Source organism: Salmo trutta, unplaced genomic scaffold (assembly GCF_901001165.1).
Source record: "Salmo trutta unplaced genomic scaffold, fSalTru1.1, whole genome shotgun sequence".
In the NCBI taxonomy this organism is placed as follows: domain Eukaryota; kingdom Metazoa; phylum Chordata; class Actinopteri; order Salmoniformes; family Salmonidae; genus Salmo; species Salmo trutta.
In genome coordinates, this window is record NW_021823509.1 from 167,121 (window position 1) to 178,310 (window position 11,190).

The following is an 11,190-nucleotide window of genomic DNA, read 5'->3' on the forward strand; positions in this document are numbered from 1 at the left end:
CAGGAGAGTCAGTGGACAGTGGTTAATGTATATATCCTCTGTGTGTCTCCAGGAGAGTCAGTGGTTGGACAGTGTATCTCTGCTGATAAAGGACTCATTTGAAGGAGAGATGCTGATGATTGACAACCTCTCTGGATCTGTCTTCCATCACTACTCCTCTACCTCTTCTCCTGTCTGGAAGGACTACAAGGGAAATCTGCAAGAGGTACACATGCACACACATACCACACAATATGAATGCACAAACACACACAGGCGCACACAAACATGCACACACACATACAGTACACATATCACACATACTGTACACACACACACACACACACACACACACACACACACACACACACACACAATACATCGATATGGGATTAACATCTCATGTCAATCATCCCGCTGTATAACTCAAAGGCAGCTATAGTGGTAGCTGTCAATCAAACAGACTCAGGAAACAGTGGTTTCCCTCCATACCTTACATTAATGTTCTTCTGAATGTTGACACACACACTTATATACAAACGTTTAATGTGTGTATGATATACTTTGTGTGTGTACATTTGTGTGTGTGTGTTTAATTCATCTCTTTATGTTAATATAATCTGCATGGTAGTTTGTTAAAATCACAAACAGAAAGAAATGCTCTTGACTAGGCTGTAACATTCCCTGGAGAATCCAGTTCTGTTGGTTCAGTATGAGAACAACTCATCTACATATCTGTTGTTGGCCAATCACATTCAACCTCCCTCTAACCTTGTTGCTATTTACTCAACAAAAGTATTTCATTCAGGACTATGTTGAGTTGACTTTCAAATACGGATGACACGCACACACACACACACACACACACATGCACACACATTCCCGATCTATCCATCATATTGTTATTGTGATGCTATATTCATATGCATTATTTATATGCAGTGTGTGTGTATGTGTGTATGTGTGCGTGTGTGTGTGTTTGCATCGCTACCAGACGTAACCTTTGGGAATGATGTGATGATGCGCATTCGCTGCTGCGTTTGATCTTTCTGGAGATACCATGGGAAACACCGGAGAATGCATGTATTTCATTCATTCTGTACATTTCTATACATTTCTATATAAACTCAGCAAAAAAAGAAAGGTCCTCTCACTGTCAACTGCGTTTATTTTCAGAAAACTTAACATGTGTAAATATTTGTATGAAAATAACAAGATTCAACAACTGAGACATAAACTGAACAAGTTCCACAGACATGTGACTAACAGAAATGGAATAATGTGTCTCTGAACAAAGGGGGGGTCAAAATCAAAAGTAACAGTCAGTATCTGGTGTGGCCACCAGCTGCATTAAGTACTGCAGTGCATCTCCTTCTCATGGACTGCACCAGATTTGCCAATTCTTGCTGTTCTTGATGTTACCCCACTCTTCCACCAAGGCACCTGCAAGTTCCCAGACATTTCTGGGGGGGGAATGGCCCTAGCCCTCACCCTCCGATCCCAGACGTGCTCAATGTGATTGAGATCCGGGCTCTTCGCTGGTCATGGCAGAACACTGACATTCCTGTATTGCAGGAAATCACACACAGAACGAGCAGTATGGCTGGTGGCATTGTCATGATGAAGGGTCATGTCAGGATGAGCCTGCAGGAAGGGTACCACATGAGGGAGGAGGATGTCTTCACTATAACGCACAGCGTTGAGATTGCCTGCAATGACAACAAGCTCAGTCCGATGATGCTGTGACACACCGCCCCAGACCATGACGGACCCTCCACCTCCAAATCGATCCCGCTCCAGAGTACAGGCCTTGGTGTAACGCTCATTCCTTCAACGATAAATGCGAATGCGACCATCACCCCTGGTGAGATAAAACCGCGACTTGTCAGTGAAGAACACTTTTTGCCAGTCCTGTCTGGTCCAGCGACGGTGGGTTTTTGGCCCATAGGTGACGTTGTTGTGTGGGGGAAAGGGGCATACTTTACATACTATGCTACATGTAGTGCAGTACACACAGAGAGAACAGTAATGAGAGGTCAAGCCTTAACCCGACATCATCTGTCCATCCATCGACTCTCTCTCTCCATCTTTCTCTCTCTCTCTCTTTCTTCATTTTTTTTTCTCTCTCTTTATTTCTCTTTCTATCTCTTTACTTCTCTCTCTCTCCCTTTCTCTCTTTCTCCCATCCCTCCCTCTTTTCCATTATATTGATGGGCTCAGACCAGCTGACAGGGAGATTCCTCAGAGTAGGTCTAATGGTCCAGATATAACCCATACTGCCATATTACCATACCAACCTGTCACTACCACCTCCATTTTCTCCTTCATTACCTTCAACTTCCTGACTGTCAGCCAATCAGCCGCTCAACTTTTTGACAGTCCACATAGAGAGCAGGTTGTCAATTACGTACATCACTGTGGGAGTTAGAACTTTAGTCAGTTACAGCTTTAGTCCGTTTCTACTTTAGTCAGTTACTACTTTAGTCAGTTACAACTTTAGTCAGTTACAACTTTAGTCCGTTTCTACTTTAGTCAGTTACAACTTTAGTCAGTTACAACTTTAGTCAATTACTACTTTAGTCAGTTACAACTTTAGTCAGTTACAACTTTAGTCCGTTTCTACTTTAGTCAGTTACAACTTTAGTCAGTTACAACTTTAGTCAGTTACAACTTTAGTCAATTACAACTTTAGTCAGTTACTACTTTAGTCAGTTACTACTTTAGTCAGTTACTACTTTAGTCCGTTACTACTTTAGTCCGTTACTACTTTAGTCAGTTACAACTTTAGTCCGTTACTACTTTAGTCAGTTACAACTTTAGTCAGTTACTACTTTAGTCAGTTACAACTTTAGTCAGTTACTACTTTAGTCAGTTACTACTTTAGTCAGTTACAACTTTAGTCAGTTACAACTTTAGTCCGTTTCTACTTTAGTCAGTTACAACTTTAGTCCGTTTCTACTTTAGTCAGTTACAACTTTAGTCAGTTACTACTTTAGTCAGTTACTACTTTAGTCAGTTACTACTTTAGTCAGTTACTACTTTAGTCAATTACAACTTTAGTCCGTTACTACTTTAGTCCGTTTCTACTTTAGTCAGTTACAACTTTAGTCCGTTTCTACTTTAGTCAGTTACAACTTTAGTCAGTTACAACTTTAGTCAGTTACAACTTTAGTCCGTTACAACTTTAGTCAATTACAACTTTAGTCAGTTACTACTTTAGTCAGTTACTACTTTAGTCCGTTTCTACTTTAGTCAGTTACAACTTTAGTCCGTTTCTACTTTAGTCAGTTACAACTTTAGTCAGTTACTACTTTAGTCAGTTACTACTTTAGTCTGTTACTACTTTAGTCAATTACAACTTTAGTCAGTTACTACTTTAGTCTGTTACTACTTTAGTCAATTACAACTTTAGTCAGTTACTACTTTAGTCAGTTACAACTTTAGTCAGTTACAACTTTAGTCCGTTACTACTTTAGTCAGTTACTACTTTAGTCAGTTACTACTTTAGTCCGTTACAAATTTTGTCAGTTACTACTTTAGTCAGTTACTACTTTAGTCAGTTACTACTTTAGTCAGTTACAACTTTAGTCCGTTACAACTTTTGTCAGTTACTACTTTAGTCAGTTACTACTTTAGTCAGTTACTACTTTAGTCAGTTACAACTTTAGTCCGTTACTACTTTAGTCAGTTACTACTTTAGTCAGTTACTACTTTAGTCAGTTACTACTTTAGTCCGTTACAACTTTAGTCCGTTACAACTTTAGTCAGTTACTACTTTAGTCAGTTACAACTTTAGTCCGTTACTACTTTAGTCAGTTACTACTTTAGTCAGTTACTACTTTAGTCAGTTACTACTTTAGTCAGTTACTACTTTAGTCCGTTACTACTTTAGTCCGTTACAAATTTTGTCAGTTACTACTTTAGTCTGTTACTACTTTAGTCAGTTACTACTTTAGTCCGTTACAACTTTAGTCCGTTACAAATTTTGTCAGTTTCAGCTTTAGTCAGTTTCAGCTTTAGTCAGTTTCAGCTTTAGCCAGTTTCAGCTTTAGTCAGTTACAAATCTATTTTTGCTGTAGTAGTAGATTTACCTTGTGATTTAATGAGGACTGGATACAGGGCAACACATTTGAACTCTGAGTTGTTATGACAGCTTATAGCAAGTGTTATTATGCACTGTATATGCATTATTTGGCATTTTAAATGCACTTATAATGCATCATAATATTTTTACCATAAAGAAAGTGTTTCTCACACTTTTACATAAGAAATTGGGTGTATTGAATAACATAATGTGCTCTGTTGGAATTCTGTGTGTCTGTATCGCAGATCCGATTGGCTGAGGTGGAGCAGGCATCTCTGATGTCAGAGCAGCTGTCTGACAAGTCGTCATCACCGGCCCTTCCTGATGATCTTAGTCTGGACGACCACAGTGACTACCAGCTACTGGTCAGGGACGGCAAGGTGGGGCGTACACATGCACATACTAAGTCTCATTGACACAAAACATGTGCACACACTGAGAAACGATATATTTTTTGGTTTTGCATAATTCAGCTTACACACATGAACACATTCTATCACACACTGCATCCCACTGCATTACACTGCATCCCACTGCATTAACTGCTTGATTAGCCAATCAATGTTCCCGTGTGTGTTTCACCATGTGCCGTGGGCAGGCTAGGGCGACGGGTCTGTGTTTGTTTGTGTCTGTGTGCCTGTGTGTGTGCATGTGTGATTGCGTGTGTGTGTGTGTGTGTGTGTGTGTGTGTGTGTGTGTGTGTGTGTGTGTGTGTGTGTGTGCATAGGATGCATGTCTGTGTGTGCGCTTATGTGTGTGTGTGCGTGCAAGCATGATCGTGATGTGTGTGTGTGCATGTGTGAGTGCGTGCGAGTGTGTGTGTGTGCGTTTGTGTGTGAGAATGATCGTGATGTGGGTGCGCATGCATGTGTGTGTGAGCATGATTGTGATGTGTGTGTGTGTGTCTATGGATCTCATCCCGTCTCCTCTAAGCCGTTTCATCTCGTTTACCTTATTGCTTTTCTCTATTGAAACTAATTTGATATCCAATCTAAAACGTGGCACTGTGGAGCTTGCAATTACTTTAGTTTGGAAAAATATATTACAAATCAACAGATGTATTGACTGAAGAGAGATGAAGTATCAAATAGTAGGAAATATCAAAATGTATAAAATTCTCTAAATTGGAAAGATATTCCATGGTGGTTTTTATAACAATTATATTTCATTGGTATCAATATTTCATTTGGTCATTTAATTTCACACTTAACACTATTTTCATTGAGACTTTTGCTTTACCACAGACAACGCTTTTGTTGTTGATATTGTTTTTGTTGTTGGTGATGTTGGCTAGTTAGCTTGCGTGCTAGACTAACCCGATGAATGATGCTAACAAAATGCTAGTCTTTCCAAAATATTGACAACAAGATCAAGCATTCAAGTTCAACCCCCTTTGGCTCTAAGTTATGCCTATTTCAATGCTAATATGCTAGTGTGGTAGTTAGGATAACTCTGAGGTACTCTCTCCCCCATCTCTCTCTCTCTCTCTATAGGAGGAGAGAGGGAGCAGTGACTCCCACAGTTCTGAGGATTTGAGGGGGATTCAGGCTGGGTGTGGAGGGCGTTGGGGGCACGGAGGTTCTCGACCCCACAGCAGAGGCCCTGAAGATGGGGTAGGATTCCTGCTAGAGGTGGGCGTCCAGCCCCAGTTCCAGAGCCAGTCTCTCCAGTTCCTCCACCACAACAGAGGTAACCGTGTTCTCCTTTATCTTCCCATCTCATTAGCACTTGTGAAATCTGATGGATATGTGTGCATACATTACCAGTTTACATTTTCATCTTGTGACCTTGGTTTATGCTCTTGGTATTTAGCTGACTGTGTTTAATGATGATCACATGACTTTGCAATGACATTGAAATGATAATTTCAATCAGAAGGTTTTCCTTCCCGTCTCTCACGCTCAGATGTGTGAGAGAGAAAATTATGTTTTGCTCCGTATTCACACAGTTGATTACACCGACATCCCAATGTTAATTAACTAAAAGACAGATGGGCTGCATACACAAAGACATTGATTAACAACATTCAATGATATGCCTATCCTTCCTCCCACCATAACATTAGCGTTATACAGCTGGATGGATGGATGGATGGATGGATGGATGGATGGATGGATAAATGGATGGATAGATAGCTCATGTTCATTCAACACGCAACATTTCTATCTTTCTATAGATAATAACTGTATGTCAACAGATGGTGATGGCCATCACAGTGACCAGGTTGGCAGTGTCGGATGTAGAGGTTCCTCCTCTCCTCTCTTCCATCTCCCCGTGGAGTTCTTTCACCCCACCACAGCCACAGCGGTCCCCCCACCCATCCCCAGGACCGGGGTAGACCCAGGGGCGAGAGCGGCATCCAGGCTGCCTTCCCCAGCCTCCTGGGCCTCTCTGCGCTCCCCAGGGGCCAACAGCAGGGTCCTAGACTCCCCTGGGGCCAACAGCAGGGTCCTAGCATCCCCAGGGGCCAACAGTAGGGTCCTAGACTCCCCAGGGGCCAACAGCAGGGTCCTAGCCTCCCCAGGGGCCAACAGCAGGGTCCTAGACTCCCCAGGGGCCAACAGCAGGGTCCTAGACTCCCAGGTAAGAGGTCATGGGGTCATATTGGTAGATGGAGTATTCATGTAGTGAAATGTACACTGGGTGTACAAAATATTAAGAACACCTTCCTAATATTGAGTTGCACCCCCAGTTGTGTCAGGTTGGCTGGATGTCCTTTGGGTGGTGGACCATTCTTGATACACACAAATCCAATAAAAATTGTATTGGTCACATACACATGGTTAGCAGATGTTATTGCGAGTGTAGCGAAATGCTTGTTCACAGGAAACTGTTGCTCGTGAAAAACCCAGCAGCGTTGCAGTTCTTGACAAACTCAAACCGGTGCACCTGGCACTTACTACCATACCCCACTGACACTGAAAAAAGGACACCGTCTTCCAACTGATCGCACCTCAACATGCACAAATTCATGTTGTTACTCCTATGAACAGAGAAAGTGAAATATTCCTCGATATTAAAAAAACCCAAGCTGCTAATAATAACAACGCAGGCCTATCGATAAACTTTCCCACTCATTCAGTACAGCTGCAGTGCTGGTTGTAGCGAGAGTGGAAGTACAAAGAAAACAACATATTTTATGGCTTATAAAAGTATTGAATAAAAAGTGTTGACAGTGCTGAGTAAGAACTTAAACATGACCTCAGCAGCTGTTTGCTGTATTGGTTGACAGTCTCTCTCTAGTCATGGTTCTAAATGTTTAGAAATCTCACTACTTTGCTGTAGCTTTCTTTACGTCTGCTTCATTATTGCAGACCCGGTAATCTGAGCCATCCGATTGGCCAGCGGTAGGCCTATAGCGCAGTTGATTTGCTCTCCGGGCCCACCAGGCAGGAAGAGTTTGTACCTTTAGACACATGAAATGGTTCAAAAACAGCATGCAGTGCAGCTGAATAGGGTGCCCCTACAAATAAAACATAAAAATAGGAATACAAGGCTTTATCGTTTATTTTTACCCTTTTTTCTTCCTAATTGGTAGTTACACTCTTGTCCCATCGCTGAAACTCCTGTACGGAGGTGAAGGTCTAGAGCCATGCGTCCTCCGAAACACAACCCTGCCAAGCCGCAATGCTTCTTGACCCACTGCTCACTTAACCGGCACCAATGTGTCAGAGGAAACACCGTACAACTGGCGATCAGAGTCAGCTTGCAGGCACCCGGGCCGCCACAAGGAGTCGCTAGAGCGCGATGGGACAAGGACATCCCGGCAGTCCAAACCCTCTCCTAACCTGGACAATGCTGGGCCAATTGTGCGTCGCCTCATGGGTCTCCCGGTCACAGCCGGTGACACAGCCTGGGATCGAACCTGGGTCTGTAGTGATGCCTCAAGCACTGCGATGCAGTGCCTTAGACCACTGCACCACTCGGGAGGCCCTATCGTTGGGTTTTTTACATAAATATTTGCCGATCAGCTAGAAATGCCTTGGAGATCGACCGTATATTCAGGTGTGTGCTATCATATTGATAATTGTATTACATAGTGTGGTATATGAACTTCAGTGTAACAGCCATGGGTGTTACAATGGTAGAAGAAGTAATGGATTGACTTTATGGGGTGAAATACCCATCAGATTCAGTTGTTTTCCACTCATTGGTAAGAGCTACACTCCACTAGAGTTAAGGTCCATGGGGATGCTTGCTATAAGAGATTACATTTACAATATACTGTAGCTAATTCTTTTATATTCTAAGAAGGGGAAGTATCCAGGTGATGCACAGCAGCCATTTTGTTCCAGAAAGCTCACTATAGTTGAGACAGTTATTATGGAATAAAGCAAAATAAATGGGCATATCTGTAAGGAGTGAGTGCATCAACGTTGAATTATACATCTTCTTATGCAGACCTTTATATCTTCCCATTTAGACTTTAGAGCACCATATTTTTCATTTAAATCGTCTTCTACTGTGCTAAGTGTGCATTTTCTGTTCATGGCACACAAAACAAGCAATATTCTTCTTCTGCTTCAGAGGTAACCATGGCAACAGCATGTAACTGACCTTTTCTGTATCTATTTGTTTTGTTTATGTCATTTCCAGGAGTGCTTTGTGAGATTCTATTCCAGTACATTTCTACAGCACTACACTAATTAGCTAGGTCATCCCTTCTCTACTTGACTCTCTGTTTTCTTGGTTCTTGTGCTTAATACTTCATCCCGCTCTCATTCACTTTTTTTCTCTCTCTCTTACTGTCTATCTCTCTGTTTCTTTCACTTCTCTCTCTTTCTCTCTTACTGTCTATCTCTCTGTTTCTTTCACTTCTCTCTCTTTCTCTCTTACTGTCTATCTCTCTGTTTCTTTCACTTCTCTCTCTCTCTCTCTCCTTACTGCTCTCTCTCTTTTTCCCTCTTGCTATCCCTCCACCCCACCACCCCCTCTATCCTTCCTCAGCACCTGTCCCACAGTGACTCGTCCGTGGCCACAGGCAGCTCCGAGGGCAGCCTCCAGACCACCCTGGAGGAAGGTCTCAGCTTTAGCGTCTCCCCCCCTCGAGGAGACCTGGGACTCTCCCTGGCCCTGCCTCTTCTCTGCCCTCTCCCCCTCCCTCACCTCGACGAACCCCGACAAACCCCCAGATCGCTGGGTCACCCCTCAATGAGAGGCCGCAGTACCGCATTCAACCTCCAAGCCACTAGAGGGCACCAGAGGAGCCAGAGCAGCTGTGGCAGCAGCACCAGTCCCGGCTGCCCAAGGCAAGACTCTATGGACCCTTCAGATGACGATTGTGGGATAGGAACAGGAGGCGAAGGATCAAGTCAGGCTTTTAACAGCGAACATTTATCAGAGACACTTAGTAGTTTGTCTCTGACGTCACTGCTGTCACCTAGCTCCCTGGCACCCCCGCTGGTGAAAAAGTGTAATAGCACTGGGAGTTTGGACCAGGCAAATCTTTCTGTCAGGAATAAAGATGGACAACAGTACTATGAGATAGATGCTCATGGGTACCTCACCAACCCTTGGACTGAGAAGAGGGGTGGACAGGAAGGGGAGACGGGGTTTGGAGTTAAAAGTACAAGTCAGATGATGGATGCCGGCTCGAGGAAAAACAGATGAAACTTTATCTATCGGTTGGAACTTTTTTTTCTTCTCAAGAGGTGTTTGATTGATATCTGTTCAGTGAACTCATCTCCTCCCTCTTTCTCTCTCTCTTTTTCGTCAGTGAGGTGTCCATGTTCTCATCTTTCCATGATGATTGGGTGAAAACGGAAGCTGAGGGATTGGTATACATTTTGTGGAGGATTACAATGACTTCTGGGTAATGGAGTTTAATCAAGGCATCTCATTTTCTGAGACATAGGGATATTCTTTGAGAGGACTACAGCAATGACAGGACCCTTGAAAAACATGCTAATTCTGGGCTTGCATGGAGCATAGTCACCCTCACCCATACACCCAAAGAAAAGCAACAAAAAAAAGTACCAAAATGTGAATTTCGTGTGAGCGTTGTCGGAAACAATGATGAAACTCCAAACAGTGATGAAACTCCAAAAGAAAACAATTGGGTTCTCCTTGACTAACAGGGCTAGCTTAGCTTAGCGGCTAATGCTAACGCTCCTGTGACTGACAACAGGGCTAGCATAGCCCAGTGGCTAATGGTAGTCTAATGCTTTTGTCCTCTTGAAAAAAGACAATGCTTATTATTAAGATAAGCAGATTGTAGTCCTTTCGATGAGACTTTGTACAGAGTTGTTTTTTTTAATTCACATCTATAAGGTAGCATTGATTACCAACTTTTCCTTTTAGCAAACTAACATTTGATAGGTGAAAGAAAATCAAGGTTGCATATTTGATGGGTTTTCTAATTATAAAACAAATTGGATCTGTATGAATGCAGATGTGTCCCTCTGTGTGTGTTAGGGTGAGATATAAAGGCTAATCTAGAAATACTAGAAATAGCAAAAGGGCACCTTTGAATGGAAAAAAAATCAATATGTGAGAGCTATAGTGAAGAGACGTGGGGAGTGAATGAGAACATATGCCGTACCATAGAGGAATAGGCCATGTTCTCATGAATCCCCCATGAACCAAGGGCTTCAGAGAAGATGATGCTCTCCTGTCCCTACTGGATAGATGCACCATATTCAATGAGAGATCGAGATCGGACGCCATCTTGGTTGGTGAAACACAAAGTAAAACGAAGTCCCGGTCAGTTTCACAAAATGGAGTTCTTGTCTCTTGTCCCCCCCCCCCCCCTTGTTGACATTTGTGCAGCGTTGTGTATCGACGTTTTGACTGAAAATTGTATACCTCAGGTGGATTACAGAAAACACTGAAGTGGGTCTATAAAATTTTTTTTTCAACGCTCACACTCAGATGGTCACATAAATACACAAGCGCACACACACCACAACCACAGAGATGTCAAAGATGTCGGCTTAACTGCAGTGTTTTGGTTTTTCTTGAAGACAGGAAGAGATCAGAGAGGAACAAATCTCTCACTCGATCGCTCGTCATCCAAATTATCCTCCTTTCATTCTTTCTCATTATCCGTTTGAATTAAAGGGGCACTCCACTATTTTCTAACCTCATACTCAATATCTCCATGTGGACACTGGCATGTTGCAGGAAGG

The 11,190-nt window shown here is 42.7% G+C and overlaps 1 protein-coding gene across 1 annotated transcript in view; it reads left to right on the plus strand.

Moving 5' to 3' along the window:
* The window catches only part of LOC115191196 (voltage-dependent T-type calcium channel subunit alpha-1I-like), a 41,214-nt gene extending 31,179 nt beyond the window's left edge, over positions 1 to 10,035 (plus strand). The window contains exons 11-15 of the mRNA XM_029749137.1: positions 53 to 205; positions 4,309 to 4,443; positions 5,557 to 5,752; positions 6,261 to 6,646; positions 9,011 to 10,035. Coding sequence (XP_029604997.1) covers positions 53 to 205; positions 4,309 to 4,443; positions 5,557 to 5,752; positions 6,261 to 6,646; positions 9,011 to 9,673 — 1,533 coding nt within the window. The 3' untranslated portion in view covers positions 9,674 to 10,035. The remainder of the gene's footprint in view (positions 1 to 52; positions 206 to 4,308; positions 4,444 to 5,556; positions 5,753 to 6,260; positions 6,647 to 9,010) is intronic.
* Positions 10,036 to 11,190: the final 1,155 nt, after the last annotated feature.